The sequence below is a fragment of the Patagioenas fasciata genome, chromosome 3 (assembly GCF_037038585.1).
Source record: "Patagioenas fasciata isolate bPatFas1 chromosome 3, bPatFas1.hap1, whole genome shotgun sequence".
NCBI classification, from domain to species: Eukaryota; Metazoa; Chordata; class Aves; order Columbiformes; family Columbidae; genus Patagioenas; species Patagioenas fasciata.
Window position 1 is genome coordinate 87,365,929 of NC_092522.1, and position 25,587 is coordinate 87,391,515.

Consider the following 25,587-nt stretch of genomic DNA (forward strand, 5'->3'; position numbering starts at 1 on the left):
CATGTCTGCTAATAGTTGGTCATTGATGATGTTGGGAGTCCCAAGGCAGTGGATTAGCTCAACTTTGGGTGAAGAAGCCTTGCAGTTGTCAGTGAGATTTCTCTTGAATTACAGCTCTGTTCATGTCAGTGTGTGGCACCTTGTCGCATTCAGAACATGGTCTTTGCTTAATTTTTTAAAATTTGCAGTGGTGGGAAGAAACCCAGGTGTGTGTAAGTATGAAGGATCAGAAATATTTCTAGACTCTTTTTAAAATTATTTTTAAGTTGCTTTAAGAAAAATAACACTCTGCCTGCCGAATTTGCAATTATTGCTTCCTGAATTCACCTCTCTCCCTCTTTCGCTCTGAAAGATGGGGCTGTAGGTGAATCTAGGAACTTAATTTTCAAAGGCTTGGCCTCTCTAGGTCTTTATTTTCCTTGGCATGAAGGACTTTCAAGTGGGTTCAGTATAAAGCAGAATGGTTTTCATTTGCAATGTAGTGGAAATCACGGCAAGCTGCTCGTGGTGTTTTTGGCTGTCTCTGCTGATAGAATAAATATTTAAAAACCATTTTTCTTTGAAGCTACCCAAGCTGCTTGCTTGTTTAGGCAAGAAACCTGTATAAACAGACAAGTTGTCAAATGTGGTAATTATGTCAGTACTTCCTTGCTGATAAGAAACAGTGGGAAATAGTAATGATGAGGAGGTAAGAAAGGAAGGTCTCTTCCCTGGACGAGTCAAATTGCTGACTAGGTGAAAATTTGGGAGATGCTCACATGCAGAATATGTGGCCAGAGAGTCACAGGAGCAAGTACTGTCTTGTGCGTCATCAAACCTGATACACAGCTGAGGACATTCTCTGTCTGGCCACGTGGAAAGCGTGTCTTTTGTGGATAGAGTAGCTGGCCAAAACAGCGCTTAGGGTTATGGATATTGTGTCCATTAAAGGACTTTTGCTTAGAAGCAAATATAAACTGTCCAGACTTCTAGTTTTATTTAGAAGAAGGGGGTGGGAGGGAAGCTAACTCTGGGAAAGAGGTGCAAGTTGCTTGTGAGTGGGAATACTGAGAAGTGAAAAGACCTAAGTAGCTCTGACAAATAAACATTTTTGACAAGGTTAAAATTTAATTTCCAACAGCTGTGCTGTGTCACTGGTTTTAATATTAAAAAGTTGGAAATGTGAGCCTTTTAGTATTGCAAGCAGGATTAGGCCAGTGGGATATCAGAACCCATAGTTTCAATCTTACAACCTGAAAAATTATTTTCTTTAGAATAGTACTCTGCTGAGCTGAACACCAGTTGCTGATGTTTATTTTCTTACTGCCTATAATGGTAGCAGTTTGACCACTAGAGGGCAATGATAGGTATGTGCATCCTTAAGTACAGTGCTCAATAATTCCTGCTGGAATCATTTTGGTGCTTAGTGTTCAGGATTTTTTTGTTTTGTTTGCCAGTGTTAGTGCCGGTGATGAGAACAGGCTTTTGGACCCAGTTGGCCACAGGAATCGGTGCAGCATTGCTTAATTACAGTTCTCTGGACTTCTTGCTTTCTTTCCCTCTCTAGCTTGTTTTCCCTTCAGTGGAGGTGACATTTACAAATCCTGAGAGATGTAACTATCTGGAGAATTATTAAAGATTTCTTGAACTGCAAAAAGTTAAGCAAGTTCTAGCTCGAGATACTTGAAATCTTGGAACCAATCTAGAATTGAAATATTTTTTGACAGACTTTCTTCAGACATTTCCTGTCCTTAGAACTGCTGATTTGCAGCTTGAAATAGACTTCTCAGAATAGTGTATGGACAAAAAATGATGGCTATAACTATCTCGTAATGACTAGTGACAGGCGTTATCAGGCCCTCAAGTGTTAACAATTATCTGAAGAGTGCATTTTAGTCCTAACGGCTTTATTCCTTGCTGGTGTTATGCACTGTCTTGCCTCACAGCTCTTCACGTTTCCTTTTCAGGCTGAAGCTCAGAACAGCGGCGCAGCGGCCGGTCAGGAGCAGACCCCCCCTGCGGCCCCCAGCACGTCACTGAGCCCCCGGCAGCGCCGGGCCCAGCAGCAGAGCCGGAGACGGGCCCCGTCCTCGGCCGACTTCAACCGGGGACAGCAGCCGAGGGTCAACACCAACCACACGGGATCAACCGTTCTGATCGTCCTTCTGACTTTTGCGTTGGCAGCTCTCATATTCCGTAGGATATGTTTGGCTAACGAGTATATATTTGAGTTATAAGGTTGTTTGTTGTGACGGCGTTGAACATTCTGTATTGGGTATGACGAGAACTGTTTACAAATGTTACTTTTTGTATTTACGCTTAAATTCTTATGAATGTTAATGTACCTACAGATACATTGCTTGTAAGAAAAGCCAAATCGGACTTTTAACTACAACAGGTGTTAACTGAGTACCCACTAGATACTTGGAGAGACAGTGCAGTAACGTCAAGGCGTGTGGGAGAGGAATCAATCTGAGAAAAAGACAACTTAGGAAAAGTGGTTGATTCACTTTTTTTGTGGAACTTAAATGCTATTAATCACCCCATCTCAGTTAGTAGAAGATTTGACATTGGAGAAGGAAACTTCTATGTGTTTGTGTCCAGTGAACTCTTAATTTAGAGAGGATACAGTTTTGTAACCACTTTTATTTACCATGACACATTTCTGGAGAGGGAACACATAGGAATTGATTGTGATGCTGCTTTGTGTGATAGGGGGAAAGGAGTAGGGGAGGAAAGAAGGGGCCAGAAGACTACTTGCATTATTATTTTTATTTTTTTTGAAGAAAAATTGGGTAATATTTTGCAAGATTTGAATGTCCTCTTCTAATACTCTCAATTGTATGTCTTGTTTGTTTTTAAATTTGAAGGTGATATAAAAGATGTCTTTTCTTGCAATAGTTATAAATATGTAATATAATTATTTACCTGGAGCTGTTGTCTTTTAATTATACCAGAAATATACGTAATATGTTAAACTGAGTCTTTCATATGTGGTTTTATTTACTAAAGAAAATTTAAACTTTATTATACTTAAACTCTCATATATATGAACGTGCTTAAGAGAAATATTTATTAAAACCTTGGTAGTAATAAAGAATTTCAAGCCAGTCTTTGGTTATATTTCAAGTATCACATGGATTGTTTTGTTTGTTTTAAGTTATTTTATTTTTTTTAACCTAAAATCTATATTGGACCCAGAGGCTTTCTGCATTATTAGTTTATTAAAAAATAAACAGTTGGTAATATTAATGAATGCTGTGAAGTCACATATACAAGCAATAGACTTACTGTTATTAGGGTTTTGAGAGGTTTTGTCTGTTAGTATTGTAAGTATTGCAAAAAGCAGAAGAAATCCATCAGTGTGATAATTTTCCTCTTGTGTTATTGTTCATATTTCAATGTATTGTAGCATGTTTATTTCAAGGACCATGAAATTTAGGCAACTTTCATTTTGTTGCTGTCAAAGATGATATCATTGACTTATGTGAGATTCTCATCCTGTTTCTCAGGAGTATTTATCAAACTACCTACAGCTTTCCTAAATTTTGTTAATTATAGTATGTATTAGTGTTTTGAAATATTGAAGTAGTTATAACTACTTCTAAAGTAAGGAAAGCCCATTGTGTGTCTAAGGGGGATGTGAAAATTTAAGAAAACACAAACCAGATCTTTTATAGCACTTCTTGTAGACTTGATAATCTTATTTGCAGGTACAATGGAACAAATATTCAAATATTCAAAAATAGTTTAAGATGTTTGGATGAAAGTATGTACCTTGTTCAGCAGTTACTTACACATTCTACTGCAACATAATTTGATCTTGATATTGATTATGTTCACTGATATGTTTTTACCAACTTTGTGTATTTGTTTCATTAAAAAAAAAATACAAAACCCTACCCCAAAACACAAAAGCCCCCTCTTCATCCCCTCTAGCCTCTAAAATAAAAGTACCGTGTTTCCTAGTTGGTAAGTTGCTGGATTACCTGTTCTGTTCAGGTATGGCAAGCCCGGGCTTGCAGAAGAAGAGCTCTGGCCTAAAGGGCAGCTTTGCTGGGCTTAGACTTGCTCACTCCCCTGGGAGCGTTGCCCTGGGCTTGCTTTTCCTTTCCTAGAGACTCACTAGTGGGCCAAGCCAACTGTTCCTGCCAGTACCACACGCTGGTTGTTGGTAAAGCAGCTCAGCCCTTCAAATGGGTGATGATGAAATAACCTCTGAATGGTTTCTGAAAACAGCCTCTTCCTTGTGGTCAAAGAAATAGCTGCTTTATAGCTTTTCAATTTTTATTTCAGACTTTTTGAATAAAAATAAAAATGCCTGGTTGTGCAAATACCTATTTGAAAAAATAAATCAAGTCACCATTAATATTTATGTAAAGGGTCTATTGCGTGTATAGGTACTTTGGGGTTACTGTGTTTTACGTTTCCTTTAAAAGCAAAGAGTGAATAAAAGATGAGCTATTTCCTCCAAAAATCATTTTATGTTTAACAGCATATAAAATCTCAACTGCTATAAAACCATCCAAATGTGTACATTTTACAGTGATACACGTATCTGGAATGTGGCACAGGTGCTTTCCAGTTGAAAAGGATGCGATGCAGAGGAACAGAAAATCTGGAAAAGCCTAATGAGAAGGGACAGCGCGGTTTGACACAGTCTGGCAGGAGGATAGCTCTGGCCTGAGATTAGAGGATTGAGTGAAAAGCTGGCGTGCAGAATTGCAGGTTTTTATATAATAGCTTTAGCAAATATCCTTTAGGACCCAGTGGAAATGTTTGGGGAGGTGAACTTGGTGGGTAATGGCCAATCGTTCAGCCGCGGTGAGGGAAAAGCTTTTTGTGAGGAGCGCCTGAAAGCCTGTCGAAAACATCACGTCAGGAAAGCGACGTTTCCAGCGCCGATCCCCGACGAGCTCGCCACGCCGGAATTCGGGTTAATTCAATGTTTAAAGCCGGGGGGACTTGTGCTACCGGAGGTCACTGGTGTGCAGGGTGCCCGAGTCCTGTCTGCAGCAAGATGCCTTACTTTGCAAAACTCCTTTTATTGATCTTTTGCTTGGTTCTTCTTGTGGAAAGCAGAAAGCACCGGAGGAGGAGGTGGACGAGCCAGGCAGAGTTGCAGAGGGCAAGGTAAGGGCTATTCAAACACAGGCATTTTTCCTGGAGTGTTATAAATACATCGCTACACAGACATAAAAATCTGCCATGTCACTGTCTTTGTGCATATTGTATGTGCAAACAGCTTTATAGGTAATATTTTTATACTCATCTGTGATACTGCATTTAGTTTTAACTGTAAATGGACACATTTAATGATAATTAACTCTTAATGAGGCAGGTTTTGCAGTTAAGTTGGCCACTCCAGCATGGATTGTGTAAAAATGTTCTTAGCCCTATGTGCGAGTTACTGAGAGAATTCGAATGAGTTGTAATTAATAAAGATTATCAAATCTATGTATTGTTTCAGCACTGTTTCAAGAGCACTTTGCTGGAATGTCTGTGCTACTTACGTTCACTTGAAATTGCATATTATTCTTTAACAAACTGAGTGAGGGATGTTTGTTAGCATGGATTATACTAATTAATAACAAATAAATCCCTGGAAGTTACCCAGGGACTGTAAAATTAAAAGTCTATTTTGAAGAAATACACGGAAACTTTAAGAAAGAGATTTTGACGTCAAGGGCAGACACAAGAAAGAGTTAAAGGTCTTAATAAAGTTTATTAGATTTACCGTTGCTGAGATTTGACCAGAGGTTTACATTAGAAAAGATAATATTCCAAACCTGTCAGACAGACCAAAGTATGTTATCCTTTTTTGTAGTTATGTCATTCAGTGGCAATTGTACCTTACGAGACTGTTCATTGTTTGAACGGCTCAAAAATAAAATCGGGTTAATCCATCCTATTAAATGGCTTCACTGTGGCTGTAAACCCCCATCTTTTCATTTATTTTGTTGGGGTTTTTTTTGCTTTAACTCTTAATGTATTGATTTTATAGGAAGTGGTGGTACTCAAACATTTTACAAAAAAAAAGTGATGTAATTGAAAGCAAAGAGTATCTAATATACTCGTAGATTTATTCTAGCTGAAAACCACAAGAGCACAGGCTTTTAGTGACATAAATGTCACTAAGTGAATGTCATAAGTGTCGTAAGTGAATATTTTGTACTACATTTAAAAGTTTCAAAAATAATTTACAGTTCCTACAGTGCTGGTTTTTTGTGAAGTTGTGATAGAGTGGAAGTCAAAGTACTGCTAATGTTAGTTATGTAGATGAATTTACTGGAAAAAACAACTGATGCTATTTGGTGTCTTGATTTTAATGAACAGTTTTCCAGCCAGGTAGAACCTGAGGATCTATATGCCTTATATACACACATATGTTGTTTTTTACATGTCCTATGCAAACAGTGTACTTATTTAAAAGTACATAAAATCAAGTTTTCGGGACTATTAAATGTGAACGACATTTTAAATACAGAGAATTCTGCAATATTGCATGACAAAACCAAACCAAAATAAAAATAAAAGCATGTGGAGCGGTGACATTGCTATTTTAAATTTCCACTTACACAGAAAAATATACAGTTGTCTCTAACCCAGCAATGAATAGTGGACTGTTTCAGTAAATGCAAATTAAAACCAGTATCTCTGCTGGTTTTCTAATCATAGAAGAGAAAACAGTGTCCTTTTTAATACCTGCCTCGCATTTTCTGCTTAGTATTTCTCTTGCTGACTTACTGTAAGAAATACAGTGAATTTTACAGTAAGTATATTAGCAAAGAACATTTTGTTTTGGATCTGTGTTTGATAAGTTTGATATTTGTGTCTTTGAAGTTGATACGCCAGCCTGACCTCAAGATCTTTGTATTGATTTCAAGAAGCTGGCTTGGCTGGTGCTGGTGCGGAACACCTTGGGTTCTGTGGTTCTTTACCCTAGCGCTGTGCAGAGGTTCTTACTCACAGAGTCCTGCGGGACACAGAGAAACCAGCCTGTGCCCTCCCGGGAAACGAAAATGCTGAAGCAGGTTAGGGCTGTGGGGTTAGGAACCCGATAAGAAATGCCAGGTTAACGGTTGCCTGTGCATCCTTAATTACTCCGCTTTTTTTACATGAATATTGAACTGTAATGCATTGTTTTTTCTGGGTGGTACACCGCTCAGCATGCAGGATGGATAACGCTTAATTAGAAACTGTGTCACTTTGCATTTTCTCTTACTCCTGCATCCCTCACCTCCCTGATAATGCAAATCTCCTACAAACCAGCAGTATGACCTAAAGAAGGAGCTGCCTATGTGCAGCATTTACACGACCATTGCTTGGAGCAGCTTCATGTTCTGCTCTGGAGAGCCTGGGCTTTGCATAGGAAACTGGAGTGTGCTCATTGGGTAGCAACTCCTGCCTTTTGTACTTGGATGGTAGGTTGTGGGTTTTAGCATTTTCCACAGATAACAGTCCCTGTTTCTTACCTTACAAACCTGGATGAAGGGATTCAGTGATTCCTCTTTGTGTGAAGTCGAGAGCCTTTTTGCTGCTGTACCCACTGGCGAATGATGCAGGAAAAGGGCTCACAACTAAGAGAAGATCTGTTGGCTAAAAAAAACCCTGCATTTCGTTCTGTTGTAGAGAAATCAAATGATAAATGAAATACAAAGTAAAACCCGTCAGAGTCACCTGGTTGACTGCTGGGCAGGGGATGTTGGCCCCAGTGTTACCTACACACCTGGGAACACATTACCAGAGAGGAGGTAAAGACCTTGGTGTTGAAGGAAAGGGTGCAAGTGTGGAAAGGTGCAGATTTCTGTGTTGGGTGGGCCGTGGTCAGTGTGGCCATGTTACCAGCCGGGATTTCCCAGGGAGTGTGTGCTGCTGCCAGGGAATGTCACACTTGCTACGTGTAGTACTGACCATACAGTGTGTGTGCATGTGTGCTTGTAGTGTACTCGGAGCATCAGCCTCCCTGTAAGTGCCAAGCAAGTGCTGTTGGCATGTCCAATACTGGATTTGAGACAGCCTGGGGTACTCTTCAGTAGCTTTGTGGTGGCTGCATGTCAGGAATTGCAAACAAATGCTGGCAGTCCTCCTAGACTACCCATCTGGGCAGGATTTCCACGCAGAAAAAGAGGAAGTCTGAGAAAGAGTGCTCTTGTTAATATTCATTGCTCTATAAAAATTCCCGATAATGCTTCTGTTCATTGCTCTGCATAAATTGTCCTAGAAGAGAGGGCTCAGGAGACATTTGTCATCTCGACTCTGCCTGTGAATGCTGTGTTTCCAGACAGACAGACAGACAGACAAGACACAGCCTGGCTCCAAGCCTGCTTATTTCTCTCTCCTAACAGTTGTGCAGAGCCTCATGCTTCAGCCAGCAGAAACACTGCACTTCTGAAACAGAAGCGGCTTTGAGCTGCTGTTAGCTACAGACTTCCTGCCAAGGTTTTTGGAAGTGGTCTGTGATTTGGAATGCCTCATGAGAGATGTGATTTTCAGGACATGCTACAGGCCAGCCTGCGGTTGGGACCTAGAGCCAGAAGGAGACCATCAGGGCACGGCAGCATGAGGCTCAGGGCTGTTTTTCCAAACAGGGTTCCATGGGGGCAAGCAGCTTGCTCATCCCTGCTGAGACGGCTCCTGCTGGCAGATGTGCTCCCTCTGTTGCCTTGCAGGGCTGCGTTTTTTCCCCAATTGTCAACCAGGTTCTGCAGACGTCTTCAGGTCTGTGGTACCTCCCAGACCCTGCTGATCCTCTCAGGTGTATGGTGGTTTCTTAGAAAACGTGATATGTGTGAATGGCTCAGTGGTTAAAATGTTGATAACCATTTCCTACAGGTGTGTTGCTCACATGAGGTTCATGCCCAGGGCGTTGCACAGCCTCTAATTGTGTAAGGTCTGATGTCTCCTGAGATTTTTTTCACCAACACTGCAGCATCACAGCAGGGTCACAAAGCAATGTGAACCCAAAGCAGGGAGAAACATGCACACACGCAAAAGGCAGCAACTGGAGATGTGAGAAGCAAACCTCATGCTTTTTTCTTGGTTGTGTGCTCCATGTCTTTATGTTTGCCGTTGTGACTCCTTGGCTGTTGCTAATGTTGCCCCTCTGACCTTGTAGTAGTTGTGCAGTTGTCTGTGTAGACTTTGAGATGCTCAGAGCCTCAGCACTGCCTCCTCACAGCGTTCAGCGCTGTCTCTTCAGCAGCTGTGCCTTGTTCTGCCGCTCAGCAGAACAGCAGCTGCTGGCTCCCTTCGCTAGACCTGTTCCCCTCTGCCGGGGTTAGTAGGGTTGGCTTTGGGCTGGATGGATGTAGGAAGAGGCAAGGAGTGCAGGGTTTGGGATACGCGTGGTAAAAAAGCGGCTCCATACTGAAGTGTGGTAAGATTTTAGCTCGAAATGTAGAAATACTTTCAGGAATCCCAATAGGAAGTAGGATAATAGGAGCTGACATCCAATGACCATGAGATATCTTGTGACCAAAGTCAATGCTGAGTTCTCCAGAGGGTCGTGCAGACTGAGGCCAGAGATCCCATCTCCTTTCAGGCTCACCACGTAGCCCTTGCCTTACGCCCCACAGCACTAGGGCCGATTGCAGTTTAAAAAGTTTTGTATCTTGCTCTGGACAGCTCTGAATGTCTGCATAGATACCCACTGCTTTTTTGAGTCCTGCTGAGCTATTATCTGTCATTTCTCACGCCATCAAAATTTAGTTTTCTTTGATATATTTGGCAATATAAAAAGGATCTATTTTATGCAACTGAGACAAATTCAGAATAAAAGTGACTGGAAAGGAAAATACGAAAAAAAATCTAGGGCCTTTACAGAAGCTCAATGAGATACCTGTCCCCTTCTCTCCTCTGTAAACAGGAATAAGTCCTCACAAAAGACAGTTTAATCAATCTCATCCCACTTGAGCAAAATGTAAACAGCAATGAAATTACATATGAAAAGCATGGCAAAACAGAGGAAGGAAGATGGGCGGCTTTAAATGAAAAGTGGTGAACTGCAGAGAGTGCATAAAGCTGACAAATCTATAATCAGAAGTGCTAAAGACCATGAGAACATCAGGGAGGATTTACGAGATACCAGTGATCAGATTGTCAGTGAAGACGCCTGATGAGTAGGAGGGTTCAAGTGCATCCTTCAGCTTTGCAAAGGCACTGGCAGCTGCATCCACCTCTGCTGCAGATCGTGAGATGCTCCTGGTGCCAGCCGGTGGTGGGGTGGCACAGGATACCTGCCAGAGAGGATCAGGCGATACCAGCATAGCTGATGTCATGCACTGTTATAAAGAAGGTATTGTGGGTTTGGGTTTTGTTTGTTTGTTCGTCTGGTTGTTTGCTTCTAAACACACTTGGTCTTGTTTTTGAATTAAATTGACGGGAAGTTATTATACATTTCAAAGGCTGTGTGGGTTGCTTGTCATTAAAAATAGCTCTATACAAAATCTTTGTAAATGGATTAAATGGATTAAAAAATAAATGATGGACCTCAGTCTGTAAATTCTGAATTGTCTGTCATGTACCTGAAGGGCTGGGCACGAACTGATGATTAAATGCTGGCTATTAAGTGCAACTGCTGGCTGAGGACTTCCCTGAAAACCTGTTTTCTTCCGAAGGCAGCGTCAATGTCTCCACCCAACCCTCTGCAGCCACAGACTTGTTCTTAGCAACTCTCCCGTGTCCTATTTGCTGTTTGATGATTTCTAAATTAATTGATCAGAGCCTGGCATTTCAGTGAAGCCATGCCATTGGTTTACAAGATGACATTGTAATACTGTCAGGGTTTTCCATACTATTTACTCATATAGCATGCAATTCAAAGATCGATTGGATTTTTAACTGGATTTTTCCCCCATTCTTTGAGTACAGAGAGTCAATTGAACATTCACTGGTGCTCAGGCCTTTTTCTGATGGTTCAAGTCAAGCAGACACAGTAAGATCATTCTTCTCTACTGCCAACTTCTCAGGAACATAGGCAATACTGCAGACTGTGAAGCAGAGAGCTTTGTCTGCAGCCCCAGCCTTTGCAAAGAAACACAACCTGCCCATGCAGCAAGCAGGGAGAAGCTAAACTTTTGCCTCACACCATCCCCATTAATGGCCGTGCTCAGGTTTGTCCCCCTGCTTTTAGGTAAACATTAATGCAGCTGTGTTGGGAATGCACTTGCTTCAGCTGGCTCCTTTTTACAGCCATCAGGGATGGAGATGGTTGCATATCCCAATTTAAACAGGGCCCAAAAGAAGTGAGTGGGATCCAGATTTTCATATATAATGTGTGCCATGAAGCACAAGGGCTTATATTCCTTCAAAACATCAGTTTAATACAATCTTTTGAAATTCTGTTGCTTTTTACCTCCTTATCAAAGTAAGCAAGTGCTCCATGTTAACTGCAACTATCAACACCCCTTAGGTTTCATAATTTCTTTTCTGAATTCAATGCTCTGATGGAAAATTTTTCTTCCAATTTGTGATGTATGCTCCCTTTGCTCCTGCTCATCGTGATCTGTATTTTAATAACCCTAAAGCACATCCATGGCCCTTACACAGCCACACTTCTGTGTGTGATGATATTTTTCTAAGCTCTGAATTTTTGACCAAGGTTTTAAGCCTGGTTCACCTTTGGTTTTGTATCTATTAGTGTAGTCCCTTTATTTTTCCTCCCAGATTTTTGTTCTTTACTGTCAGTAATATTTCTCCCACACAAGCAAATGAATCTAAACCACTTTGTATAAAGTTATTTCTATTTATCATTATTCTTTTTAGTAAGTTGATGACAAAAGCTAATTGCAGCAGTATTTACAACTTTGTCACTTCTTATGCCCGGAGCAAAGAGGTTGAGAAATCCTAATGGTCCAAATCCTTCCTGCACCACTGGGGAATGCCAGGGCTGCCGATCAAGACTTTCTTCCAAAAGTCCATGCAGTAGCTGTCTGTCTGCTGTTAGTTACCCACTTGTGCCATTTTTGTGACTTTCTTACACTTTCGTAAGGGGTTTGTTGTCCTCCTTGTTCTACACGATCTCTCAAATAAAAAGTTAGGACTTATTCCCCATTAATACTCAGAAAAGTGGAGGACTGCAGATCTTGCTGACTTCTTTAGGTCAAACCCCTCTTTTTCTGCTGCTGTGGACGGAAATGGGTGAGTTTGTCTCACTGTTAAAAGTCAAAAGCCAAAGCGAGCCCTCTGTCCTCACGAGTTACTGGTATCCAGCTGATGTTCCTGGGGCAGCTAGCCTCAGAATAGCGTGTGGCATTGCCTCGCCACTGTCAAACAGAGCTTTCTTGTGACAGTGTCACCTTGGTACCCAGGCAAGTCCTGGCTGGGTAACACGTGGGGCAGAGTCAATTGCTTCTACTGTTGCTTGTTCTGTCATATTTGCTGCATCCCAGCTGCTCTATGAGAAGTTGTGCACTTGGCCTTGTGTCTCCCTGGGAGCCGTGGTGTCTGGGTTAGAGAGAGCACCATGTCCATCTCGGATCCATCTGAGATGGCAGGGCCAGTTCTGAGTTGGTGCTGTGGAGAGGCAGCGCTTGGGCTGCCGTGCTGGCCTGTGCCATGGTGCTGGCAGCAACCACACTTCCCTCTGTGGGGCTGTGCCCACAAGGCCACCACTCCTGGGGCTCCAAAATGGGGCAGGCCGTGTTCAGCCACAGAGTGCCACAGAGACGCCAGACCAACGCTATCACTGTCTTTTGCAGTCGCATCTATAACAAGAACAATGACGTGACCAAAACTTGGAAAGGAAGGACGGAGCAGCTTCTCAGGGTTGATGACCATGACTTCACCATGCGACCGGCTTTCGGAGGTGAGGATAAAGTTGTTCCCTTGATTTCATGCTCATCTAATTGAAAGCAATCAATCATGTGATTAAAAAAAAAAAAAAAGAAGAAAAAAGTCTCTGGCCAGCTGCACTAGTGAGAAGGGAAAGGGCTTGAGTGGTTTCAGGAGATATTCAAGGCAATTCAGAGAGGCCTCATCCTCACTTCCAGTCCTCTGTACAGCTCCTACATTCCTTTCTGTTTCTGAAGTTAGCTCTTTTTTTTGGCGAGTGCTCTGGATGGACCCTCCTGGTAAGTATGTCACTGTTGGCAAGGTGAACAAGCTGCAGGTTTTAATGTTCACTTGTAGTTGTGAATTTGCAACGACCCTTTCAGCTGATGTGATCAAACTGCAAAATAAAATATCTTTGGGTGGACCACATCCCACCCTTCCTAGGAGAAAATGGAGTATTTTTGTCCAGATAAAATCTTGTCTCTCTAAAGCAAACACAAAGGCAGGAGAGGAGGCCTCCATCCCTGCACTTCTGTCTTCTGTTGCACCCAGCTACAGGAACATGCTCACCTGCTCTTTCTAAGCTCACCACTGCAGAGGTGGAAAATTACTTGAATGAAAAAATGTGCTGATATACCAGCATGGACATCCCTCTTCTGATTAGATGAATAACCAAGACCATCCAGGGCAGATTTTTCTTCAGTTTTTGCTGAATGATTAATCCTGCATCCTTTGTCAATCAGCCTTCAAGGATGAAGGGCAACATCTCCCTGTCCAGTTGTTCACTGAGGTATTTTGCATTTTGCACCTAGTCCAAGAGAGCATCTCTGACCTTGTCCATTCCTGGCATAGCTGGAGAGATATTTCTCGCCCCACAGTGCAGATGTGCTGATCTGACAGCACAGTGCTGTCCCCATACTCACAGCTCATATATCTCCCAACTCCAGAGTTCAAAATATGTCATCGCCGGTGTTGTCCCCACACACGCTGTAATTTGCTGACAAATTGCAGTCCAGCCTCCCCATTGAAGGTAACTCTATTAATAATCAGTGGTAACTTGACCTGCTATTTCTAGGGTTGAAAGTTTGCCTTAAATTGTCCTCTGGGTGGAACACAGACGAATCTCCCTGGGGTTGGTGTGGGCACACCTGACAAGCCCAGGTGTGCAGCTGAGGCTCAGGGCTGAGGTCTGGGTGCTGGTTCTGGAGGCTCTGGGCATGCCTGCTCCATTTTGTATCAACTGTCAAAGTGACACTGAATGAGTTGCCCTTGGACCCCTCACCTGCTCCAGATGGGTTTCTCCCTGATAGTGATACTGCTGCTCCACCCTCTGGTTACAGAAAGGGAGATTGTGGCTTATTGCTGGTGCTTCCTCTTGTGCCAGGTTGTTTCTTTTGGAAGGTGAGCCTTTCAACAGCGTGGATCTGGGAAGGAACCTGACCTCAGAAAGATGAAAAGACCAGCAAGCTGTGAGATTTGTTTCATGGACTGACCTAAATCCTTCTGGCACCAGGAGAAGATGGTCATTGTCAGGATTGTCCAGCCAGCCACCTTGTTAGCTCAGTCTCCCATTTGTTTGCTTATTTTTTGATCTTGGTTTTCTTTACCTGACTTTTTAAGCTCCCTCCACCCCCCTCTTCTGTCTGCAAAGCCTGGATCTGTGAGGTGTTGGCTGGATGTCCACGGCCTTCAGTCTGGCTTTGTTTTGTTGGCACGCTGCTCCATCATGGATATTGGTGATCGTGTGTCATTCCACATGGCTTTCCCAGCACAGCACTGCTTTATCACAGAATCACAGCATACTTTGGGGAGGCTTTGAAGATCATCCAATCCATCCCTCTGCCATGGGCAGGAACGCCTTTCACTAAATCAGATTGCTCTAAGCTCCATTCAGCCTGACCTTGAACACTTCCAATGATGAAATCAACGCGTGATATCACCACTGCACTGTATTTCTATAAACAGATCAAATTTCTACCATTTTTTATCAATGGCACAGACCACATGAGGAACACCTTTGTGCACAGTTCCCACCAAGCAGACAGAGAGTTATACGGTTACTCTTCCAGTGCTAATGTAACTGCATTTTAATCTCATTGTCTTGTTTTCCTGTGCTACCTCCCATCACAGGCATTAGGATACTGCTAGAGCCTAAAAACTTCGAGTAACATGTAGAAAGTTGAGAAATATCCTAGCAGCCTTTTGTGAGAAGGTGACCCTTGGTAAAGGAAAAACATGGTGCTTCTGTAGGTTTTCCTCAAAACCTCCTTATCTTTCAGGGCTACCTGGAACAAAGGTGGGGTGCTAGGAAAGTTGCACTAAAATTTGTACGATGAGGAAAAAAAACATAGCAATGACTCTTGTTGAGGCTCCAGCCTTGGAAAGCACAATTCACACACATGGACATAGCTTGGGGGCTACAGGTTCTTGCACAGCTGCAGAGTTATGCAGCAGAGTTTTAGTGACAGATTATAAGCCTGTGGGGAAAAAAAAAATAAAATAAAGGAAAGAAACAAAAGCCTGGTAAGATGCGATCCTTATATTTTCTTCTGTAATATTATTTGTCAGGCAGTCACAGTGGTTTGCCATGCCCTGTGAGTCCTTCCAGATTTTTGCATCGGCTATGCCAGTCAAACTGATGTGGTCTGACCTGCGTAGGATAAAAAGGCTTTTGTACTGCTGAAGCGGAGTAGAGGAGCCTGTGGGATGTGTGTGACTGTAACTGGTCACTGCCCTATGCCTTTCTCTGCTCTCTGAGGACAACTCAGTGACCATGGTCTAATGGAGAGCCCCGTGGCATTGCATTGGGCCTGTGATGTTGTGGTGCAGGTGGGAAAGGCAACTCATCTCTGGAAAACATAAATAATGTCATAAGGAGATTGTGAGTGATATTAGACTATGAAGACACCCAATACTGTAAAAGCGATGGTTCCCATGCTTGGTGGAATAATGGGCAGCTGTTAACCTTGAGCATTTTTAGTGGACCAGTCTACAACTTCATCACTGAACTTTAAGCTAAAGGGGATGGGGTATGTAGCTGCTTTAGTGTGGGCATGGTGACTCTTGCTGCTCCGCATGGGATGGTCAGCACACTGTCAGCCCAACACAGCTGTGACCATGGGGCAGGGCAGGCCGGGGTTATGCAAGGTGAAATGGAAGAAAAACATTAGAGAACGGTGAATTTTTTTTCAAGAAGAAGCAACTTTGTAAAGAGCAAGTGAGCAAGCAAATGTTGTGTAAGTTGTGTTATTAACAGCCCACTAGGCATGGTTGTCTTGCCTGCTTTCAGCCCATTAGAGACGACCTATTGGGTACAGTGGTAATGACAAAGATTTTTGCTTTGCTGATGTTCAAAGTAGCCTCCATAACCTAAAATAGACTGTGCTTGTTATGACCCTTAGGGAGTTATCTCCATGTCAGTGACCTTGTTCTAGCTAGCAGATGTTCAGGTATTATTTACAAATATTAATATTTAAAGATTATGTAAATGTTTGGTTTGCTGCCTTCCTTAAACATCCAGTTTAAGCACTATTTCATCTATGACATCTCATACTTTACAGCGATCCTGTGAATAAGCAGCTTTAGCTGATACTTAAAATAGCTGTATCTTCTTTGCTGAGGAACTGCCTATTGCTGTGCTTTTATCATATTTCTTCATAGCCCAATAACCTAATGTCAGCTGGTCCTCGCTGGCCTTTCTTGGCAGAATTTTCATCAGGATGGATGAGTGGTGGTGTGAATGAAGCATCAGTAGTTCACTTAGCGCTCATACCAAGGGCTGGAATAAAACTCGCTTGTCCCTCGATGAGATGCGAAGAAACAAAGGTCTCTGCAGTCATGTGGCAGCTGATGAGTGCATCTGGTGGTGACTGCTTGGAAGCTGCCCACACCTAAGAGGACCCAGACATATATACCTACATTAAAATATATATGTAAACACACAGACATACATGCAGAAACACTGAAGACTGTTTTGCAGCTTGCAGACGTGGGATTCCTTATGGACATTTGCGAGCCTCTCTGTGTGTATGCAATATATCTGACAGCAAAGCAGTCTCAAACCTGCTTGTTTCCCATGTAGGTATTTTTATCCTACATTTGCCTCCCTCCTTCAGAGACAGACGAGGGGACAGAGAGAGTGTCTCAGGGAAAGGCAATGAGACTTTGAAATCACTGCCAAAGAGAAAAATTGAAGAGATGTCACAAAGCTTTAGTCTCAGAGCTGGAGTGGAAAACTGACAGCAGGCATTTTCATGGTAGTGTGCTATTCCCTATCTTCCAAAGCCTGCTGCAGTCTTAAAAGATAAAACCCGTGTTTGTGTCCAGTACCTGTTTCTGAGTGGGAACTGGCTGGTCCTTTGCAGCTTTCCTGGCTGCTTCTCAGTGGGTGGTTTTAGGTGCTGAGACATGCTGGGACGTGACCAGCTTTAATGTTGGGAACCTTCTGAAGTAATTCCTGAATGGGACTTGTAGAAACCTCCAGGGTTCCTTGGAGGGGTGAACCCCAGACCAGACATCCTAGTCAACCTGGGACAGACTTTAGTATCCAAAATGGAGTTTTTGCAAGACAAAACAAGCCACAAAGTCGTCTTGGTGTCAGAACCCACCCAAAAGTCTATTCTACTTGTACAACCACTGAATGAGGATGCAAATCGGGTTTGCTCTAAAGGTGCAGCACCTTTTCTATATGCAGCACCTAAGCTGAATGTGTAATGGCTTCCAGTGAAGAGCAGGTCACAAAACAGAGCAGTTCATTGCAAAGGAAAGAGAAATGAGGGAGCACTCTCACTGCTGAATCTCAGGACACTGGGTTGTGACCTTGGCAAAGGAAGAAGGACATATAAAGCCACAAACACCTTGATAGCCTGGTCCCTGAGTATCTTTTTAATATTCAACTTCGATTTGAGGCAAGGACACTGACATGCAGAAATTTACAGAAATAAGATTTTGCTAGTGCAGTTTCAGAAGATGGCACGTTTACAGTGAGAAGATGCAAAGGTACTCTATCACATCACTTTTAAATCCCACACAGAAACTGTGGGACTAATGGATACCGCCCTACACAAGAGAGAAAGTAGAAATGCTCCCATCAAACTTGGGTTATACTTAAATCCTCTCTCAATGTGCAAATATAAATATTTCTCTCAAACTTAAAAACTCCTCTTTTCCATTTCCAATTTTCCTATAGTCAAGTTTGCTAATGACTGTGCGAGTGCCTTGAGCTTGCTTGGAAGCTGCTGTGTCTGAGATGCAAGGGGAGCAGTTTATTGGTGGGCTCATTTCTGTGTTGTAAGTTGAAGTCTGTGTCTTCTATGAAGGTTTTTAAGAGTCTAGGGTTTGCTTTCTGGTTGTATCAGTCCTGCTGAATTAGGATTTGTGTTCTGCAAGATATTGCTGTGGACAGTGACGGAGATAATGGATGTTGACACTTTTGCTGTTTCTGGAAGAAATGCTTCTGTTGAAGGTTATACAATTTCTCTCTAGGCCTTGATCTATAAATAGTTGAGCTCATGTTTAATTTGAATAATTCCATGAATTTGGCTGGCACTTTTCAGAGACCCTAAAGTGTGAGCTGAAAAGCTTTGCTGGGCTGCAGTCTCTGGGCAAAGCAGCACGGCTTCCTCCTCTCAGCCAAACCCACAGCCTTTATGTGGGTCCAGTTAGCTTCCCGTCCAGCAGTGAACATCCTAGGCAGGAGCCTGAGCTTTGAGATTTCTCCAGTGTCACAGTATTCAGGTTTTTCCCTGCTTGTAATTCTCAAAGCGGATCCTTCTGTTCTTCCTTTCTCTGAAGAAAAAATGAATATTGATAACATATTGTTTGTGGCAAGGAAAAGCTAGTTGATGAGGGCCTTTCTACATTTAACACTATAACCTAAGTTATACTGTTCAGGGTGTCAGAGACCATCTCAGCTGTTCTGTTTCCATTTATACCTTTCTCATCCTCTGCTCCCTCTCAATTAAGGGATTTTTTTTTTGTTTACTCATCCCTAGTGGGATTTGATGGAGAATTTGGCATCTGGAGTCCCAGTGGTTCAACAATTTAGTTTCCAGAGGGACAGGATTGAAAAGCTCACAGTTCTCAATTGACTTCAAGGGTCGGTGAGACCAAACATCTCTTGACGTATTTCTGTGACTGATCAACAGATATTTAATTCAATGGTTCACACTGTAGCCAAGATGACCTTCAAGGAAACCCAGGGTTGGTTTCTGTGGTTTAAAGAAGGCATTTCTTCACAGGGCATTTACAATGCTGCTCCCATCAAGTGCCTCTACAAAACTGCATCTTGGTAGAAGTTTTGAAGAATGAAGGGCCAAGTGAATAAGCAATGATCATTACCAGTTATGCTTGTTGCCTAGAGCAGGACTTGGTGATCATTCAGTTCCTATCACTGGGTCCCAGGCAGCAACATTTGGGCTGGCCCCACTGGCCCTTCACCCACCCTTCCCCGCTCAGCCCAGCCTCTTGTCCAAGCTTCCTCCAAAGGGTCTTGGTGTCTCAACATGCCCCCGTTCCCATTGATGGGCTTTCTCATTGCCACAGCCCCAGGTGCTGAATGAGGAGCAGGGGGAAGGGAGAAGCAGTAATTGCTCCTGCTGGCTATAGAAGGATTTTGCCCAAGAAAGGCAGGGCAAATATTTCCACTGATAAGTAAATTTTACATTCTTATCTTCATACTGCCTGTATTAAGAACCCCACATTTCAGTCCAGAGTTCAAATGATTTCTCCCTCTCTCTATTCTACTCACTGTTTAGTCATGCCTCAAGTTCATTATTAACTGCAGAAAAGTAAAAACGTAAAAGCAGTTTCACTGATGTACGGACACCTAGCCCAACCTCAGGCCTCTTCTCTGAAGGGCTTTCCAGACCATCCAGCTTTACACTGAACACCCTTTATTTTGGGTTTAATATGACTTCATGGCAGCTCTGGACTTAACCTTAGACTTTGCCCTTGCAATGAGGTAACTGCTGGTTATCTGGGAACCAAACTGAGCGCTTGGCGCAGGAACATGAAGAAAATAAAAGAGTATGGACATAGTATTTTATCTTCCAGAGCAGAAAGGGGAGGAATAGGAGAGAGAGACAAATACCAACTTGGCAGTGTTCCTCTGGTTTTTGTTTGTTTGTTGTTTGTTTTTTAATCTGTGCTTAGTGTTCAGACAAGCATGGAAATTGCAGCAGTAAATAGACTTTGGGAGGGTTGTGATTTTCTGAATCAAGGCTAAATTAAGCACTGACACACAGAGAGTATCTCTTGCAGCCTGGAAGCTGAGGGTGGCTGCTCAGTGTGTGCTGGGCACACAGCCCTTGGGCACCAGGGAGGCCTGTGGGTCCACGTCTGACCGCTGCCTTCCTCTTCTGGCACAGCCTGGTTGCTCTGTGAGGCTGTCCTGGCAGAGACTGTGTCTACTCACTCAGCGCCGTCCTGACCACAACGTGGTTGTTTGGAAGCACTGTGGGCACTGCTGCAATGTCAACAGCTGTGTGCCACTACAAATAATATTCATTACAAGTGGTTTCTCTGGCAAGAGTCAGAGGCAGTGCTGAGGGCAGCCTTGTGCCTGCCCTGACATGGGCTGTGTTGGTTGGACTGTGGAGCCTTTCTGAAGTGACTTTGAGCATATATTCATCAATGACTTGGATGGGGGAATGGAGTGCACTGTCAGCAAGTTTGCTGATGACATCAAACTGGGAGGAGTGGCTGACACTCCAGGAGGCTGTGCTGCCATCCAGCGAGACCTAGACACGCTGGAGAGTTGGGCAGGGAAATATATAAAATATGAAATATAACAAGGGCAAGTGTAGAGACTTGCATCTGGGCAGGAACAACCCCACGTTCCAGTATAAGTTGGGGAATGACCTATTAGAGAGCAGTGCAGGGGAAAGGGACCTGTGGGCCCTGGTGGACAGCAGGATGACCATGAGCCAGCACAGTGCCCTTGTGGCCAGGAAGGCCAATGGCATCCTGGGCTGTATTAGAAGGGGGGTGGTTAGTAGGTCAAGAGAGGTTCTCCTGCCCCTCTACTCTGCCCTGGTGAGACCACACCTGGAATATTGTGTCCAGTTCTGGGCCCCTCAGTTGAAGAAGGACAGGGAACTGCTGGAGAGAGTCCAGCGTAGGGCAACAAAGATGATCAGGGGAGCGGAGCATCTCCTGTATGAGGAAAGGCTGAGGTAGCTGGGTCTCTTTAGCTTGGAGAAGAGGAGACTGAGGGGCAACCTTATTAATGTTTATAAATATATAAAGGGTGAGTGTCATGAGGACGGAGCCAGGCTCTTCTTGGTGACAAGCAATGGTAGGACAAGGGGCAATGGGTATAAACTGGAACACAGGAGGTTCCACTTAAATATGAAAAGAAACTTCTTCTCTGTGAGGGTGCCAGAGCACTGAACAGGCTGCTCAGAGGGGTTGTGGAGTCTCCTTCTCTGGAGACATTCAAAACCCACCTGGACGCCTTCCTGTGTAACCTCATCTGGGTGTTCCTGCTCTGGCGGGGCGATTGGACTAAATGATCTTTCAAGGCCCCTTCTAATCCCTAACATTCTGTGATTCTGTGATTGAGACTTGCTGTAGCAGAGGTCCAATTTAAGTATCCCAAACATGACTACACTGAAGAGCTATTAGGTATTTCAGGTCATTAAGGGCATAGATGAGTATTTGAATCATTGCCCAGGCTCTCCTTGACCACCGTATATGACTTCACAAGGTATTTGAGCAAAGAAAGTCTAATTGGCTACCAACAGGGCACTGCCTATCAGCAGGATTGTGTTGTTTCCCTCCTGATTATGCTGCACATCAAAATGCTTGTTATCACCACAGATACAGAAGTAATGTCCTACAGAAATTCTTTCTCCTGGTATTGTTTTTAACTTTTGTTTACTCAATGTCCTAAATAATAATGGAGAGTAGAAGGAAGTGTGGCTGCAACCAAGGTATAAACTCATAGAGTGATTTCAGATTGAAAAGGACTGCAATAAAATTCTATAGGTAAGACAAGCAGGGTATGTAGTGAGATGTAACATCACTTATTTGATCAACTGAAAGAACCAGAAGTAACAAACTGCCTCCTTATAAGCTAATTTGTTTTTTAGACCTTATCATCCTCAACAGCTACCCAATTGATGAGGATGAAGGGGAGCCGAATAGTGCAAAGCCATTGCTACAATATTTCCATTTAATGAAACCACAATTTCCTCTAGTTAAACCAGAAGATGATGCATTTGTGGAGTGACAGAATGGCCATGTGCTAGTCATTGTCTGAAGGATGCTGGATTGTGCATTAGGAAGGTCACATGTGGCTTGGACGTAAGCAATGTCACCTCTCAAGGCAAGGAGCCAGTCAAAAGAAAGGATTAATGGCAAAGGTAACAAGGAAAATATATCTGTGGTTTTGCCATGGACTTGCCTGTCTTTGATGAGCTACAACGGTCTGAGAAGATGTCCACTGACTGATGGTTGCATCCTGTGGCCAGATCAACAGGAATTGAGCACGTTTCGTGACCTGGAGGGCAGGGACTGGCTTATGAGGAGCTCAGCTGGTACCAGCAAAAGCAGAGGGCTCTCTGACCTGCTGTCCTTCTCCTTGCCTGTCTCCTTTGGCCGTGGTGGCCAACTTGGCCACCTGACAGGTCTGATTCAAATCACTGATTTGGAAGAAAATACTCCATATGCTGCTGCTGTTTGTCTTGGCTGGGTGAATCTTCTGTTGATCAGTGAGCTGCACGGTCTTACAGAAGGTCCCACTGCAAGCTCAGTCTACTCCTCTGTACAAATTCACCCTTTGTCTGTGTTTCACCAGTGGCCATGCACCAGGGCTTTGTGGGTTTTCCCAGTTTTGAGGAATAACTGAGAGAAGGGGAACTGAACACCAACAGGGTGAGAATTTCCTTGGCCTCCAGTGATTCCTTATAATACATAAGCAACTGGAAGGGAGCAAGATGGGCTCATGTTGTTGGAATGAAAAGTCTTACCAAAGTCTCTGGGCTTCTGAGAAACATGCCAGTGTTAATTAATCGGAATTTCTCCCCAAGTAAATCTTCCTGCAAACACCCTTCAGTTTGGCCAGGCACCACCAGGAAACGAATATGAGTGAGCAAATTTTTGCTGGCATTTTTGGTTTTTTTTAAGCATGAAGTGCACAGCTCTGCTTCTGAATATGACTTGTGTTTTTGAGCATCTAGGAGTCATCTAAAAGTGCTGTGTTAACCATTGCTGGGGGCAGCAGACACTTCAATTGGAGTTGGTGATGCTGAGGAGCCTGGTTGAGCTACACAGGCTCACTTCAGGGTGCCTGTATGAGGTGCTAAAAATCTTTGCAAACTACTATTGTCCTCAGAAAAATCATTTCTGCTGGGCAAGTCCCAGACATGTCTGTAGAGCTGCTACTTCCTTCGCCATGGTCTGTCTCACTGGCAGTGTCCAGGCTGGACACAAGCTCTAGATACACATGTCAGCATGAGTCCTGTGAGACCCACTGCCACACACTGAAAGCTCAAGGTAACAGTGGATACACCTGGACTGTTCCTCAGCAGTTTCTGCTGACCTGCCTTGGTGGGTCATGCTTGGTGTGCACATCTCTGTAGGCATGCACCTCTTCAGTGCACCAGAGAAGGGAAGAAGCTGTGTGAGGACACACTGTGTGGAAGTTGGGTAACCTGAGGAGGTCCTGGTCATTAATGAGCAGCAATCTATGAAGAAATTGTGATATAGGGTTTCTAGTAATAGAGGAGTATCCATTTATTATGGGACGTTTTCCGCTTATTTACTCTTTGTGAATTCTCTGGTTGCTAATTTTAGAAGTACTGTGGAAAACTATTTACATCATCAATGAATCACATGAATGAAAATGGCAATGGGCTTGTTCTTGAAAGTTTGATGTAGCTTGTGTTGTTGATATGAAATGAGAAACCCACAAGGAAAAGCCAAGTGCTTGCAGTTTCTTCTTCTCAGTCCCCTGTTCTTGGGGCCAAATTTGCTCATAAAGGCCTAAAATTTCTGATGGGATGGCTCAGCTTTTAAAAATATATGCAAATGTTTCATCCAAGCTCTGGATTAGCTGGTCAGTGTCAACATTGAGGTGTATGCCAAGAGGAAGATAATTCACTGTTTCAAAAGCGGCCTTACATGGTTATTCACTGACTCTTCCCATGGCCCCCTCGTGAAGAATCATGGACAGAAAAGTACAAAATTAGCTCATAAATGTTCTGCATGCTACCTTATAGTGCTAATTAAACACACATAATATAAAAGAACACTTATTTACATATCTAAATCTCATTCTCCTACAGGTCCTGCAATTCCTGTTGGGGTGGATGTGCAAGTTGAAAGCTTGGACAGTATTTCTGAGGTTGACATGGTATGTAATCCTCTTTTAAGCCTCAATTTTTCCTAGTCATAAAAAGTCCCTCCCACTTGAAACCTGTGGATTTCGAATTATTGGTCAGATGAAAGCAAAGGCAGCATTTGGCAAATTCAAAAAGGCTGACACTCAGGATTGACAACTTGATAAAACCAGGTGATCAAAGGCTTATCTATGTATCTTCAGATAAAGATTCAAAGCATGAAGAAAAAAGGGACCTTAAATGGAAGAATAATCAGTGCTGTGAAGGATCTATCACAACTGAAAATATAAACAGCTGCCTACAAAGATTTGGACATACATGGTGAAGTTCACATAAGATGTGTTTGCTACAAGTTTTCTTCCTTAAAGAACCATTGAGTCCATTTGTTTTGAATGCATGATTCTGGGAGGTGTATGAGAAGATTAAGTTGGAAACATAAATAAGAAGGAACTGCTTCTGCTTCTTCATCACTGGGAGTAACCTCAGTGAGGTGTGTGAGTGGGAGCTGCAAGGGGAGCCTGAACTTGGTGGAACGTGGTGTGAAGCAACAGTCACTGATGATGCTGTTCAGGAAATTCACATGAAGTTCAATTGTGATTTAGTATCTTTATTTTTTTATTAATTAAAAAGAGGAAGAAATACATGTAGTTGTTAACCCTCAACAGGTTTCAAGGTCTTCTCAGCAAAAGGAATGTTCACAAGCATTTTGCTGTTTGTTTGTTTGTCTTTATGTGTAGGAAATGGAAAACAAACACTGGAAAGAGAAGTGGAAAGGAGGACATAGGGGACAAGAGAAAGCTTCTTGATTCCTTCATCCTTGTGCCTTTTCCTCCCTGTTCTCAGGCACCTTCCCTGGTCTAGGCAAAACATGAAGACTTAAAGGAAGAGCTTTAGGGTGATCAGTTTTTAGTGTGGTGTAATCACATCTTCATTAAAAGAAGGGAGCTTGCCTGCCTGGATATTGGAAGAGAGCGTTTGGGGAAATGTGTGCTATGAAGCATGTAGGAGGGAGCTTTCAGTACAGGAAACAGCTGTCGCAAGGAGACTTGGGGCTCTAATATTTTGAAGTAATGTTGTAACAGCAAAAGGACCTAATTAGTGCGAGTAAATAACTTGCAATACTTTCTGTCAGGAGCACCTGATTTCAACAAAAACCTTGGCCATCAGAAAGCTTAGAGGGCAACTTTCTCTGCCTTTGCTACAGCCAACTCCACAGTCCTTTTTACCCAGCATGGGACAAGTGCTTTCCACAGAAGCTGCTGATTTGGGGTGGAAGAACAGTGTCCCAGGTCAGTCTGGGTTGTGCTGGTTTGTTTTTTCCAGCAGTTTGTCCCACAGGAGGTGTTTGCGGAGAGAACAGTGAACAGTCAGCTGTTCACATGGCCAGGGGAGCCAGGCTGGCTGTGCCTGCGCCAGGGTGACCTCCTAGGCTTTCCAATGCAGGAAGGGTTGAACTGCAGGCAGGGCAGAGCTGCAGGCAGGACTTCTTTCA

The 25,587-nt window shown here is 43.2% G+C and overlaps 2 protein-coding genes across 6 annotated transcripts in view; both read left to right on the forward strand.

Moving 5' to 3' along the window:
• UBE2J1 (ubiquitin conjugating enzyme E2 J1) overlaps positions 1-3,947 on the forward strand; it is a 28,380-nt gene extending 24,433 nt beyond the window's left edge. For all 3 annotated transcript variants that reach the window (XM_065835749.2, XM_065835751.2, XM_065835750.2), the window contains one exon: positions 1,947-3,947. In XM_065835749.2, coding sequence (XP_065691821.1) covers positions 1,947-2,216 — 270 coding nt within the window. In that variant the 3' untranslated portion in view covers positions 2,217-3,947. The remainder of the gene's footprint in view (positions 1-1,946) is intronic.
• Positions 3,948-4,084: 137 nt separating this feature from the next.
• Positions 4,085-25,587, forward strand: part of LOC136099833 (gamma-aminobutyric acid receptor subunit rho-2) — a 41,115-nt gene continuing 19,612 nt past the window's right edge. For all 3 annotated transcript variants that reach the window (XM_065834437.2, XM_071806776.1, XM_071806777.1), the window contains exons 1-3: positions 4,085-5,112; positions 12,681-12,787; positions 24,042-24,109. In XM_065834437.2, coding sequence (XP_065690509.2) covers positions 4,925-5,112; positions 12,681-12,787; positions 24,042-24,109 — 363 coding nt within the window. In that variant the 5' untranslated portion in view covers positions 4,085-4,924. The remainder of the gene's footprint in view (positions 5,113-12,680; positions 12,788-24,041; positions 24,110-25,587) is intronic.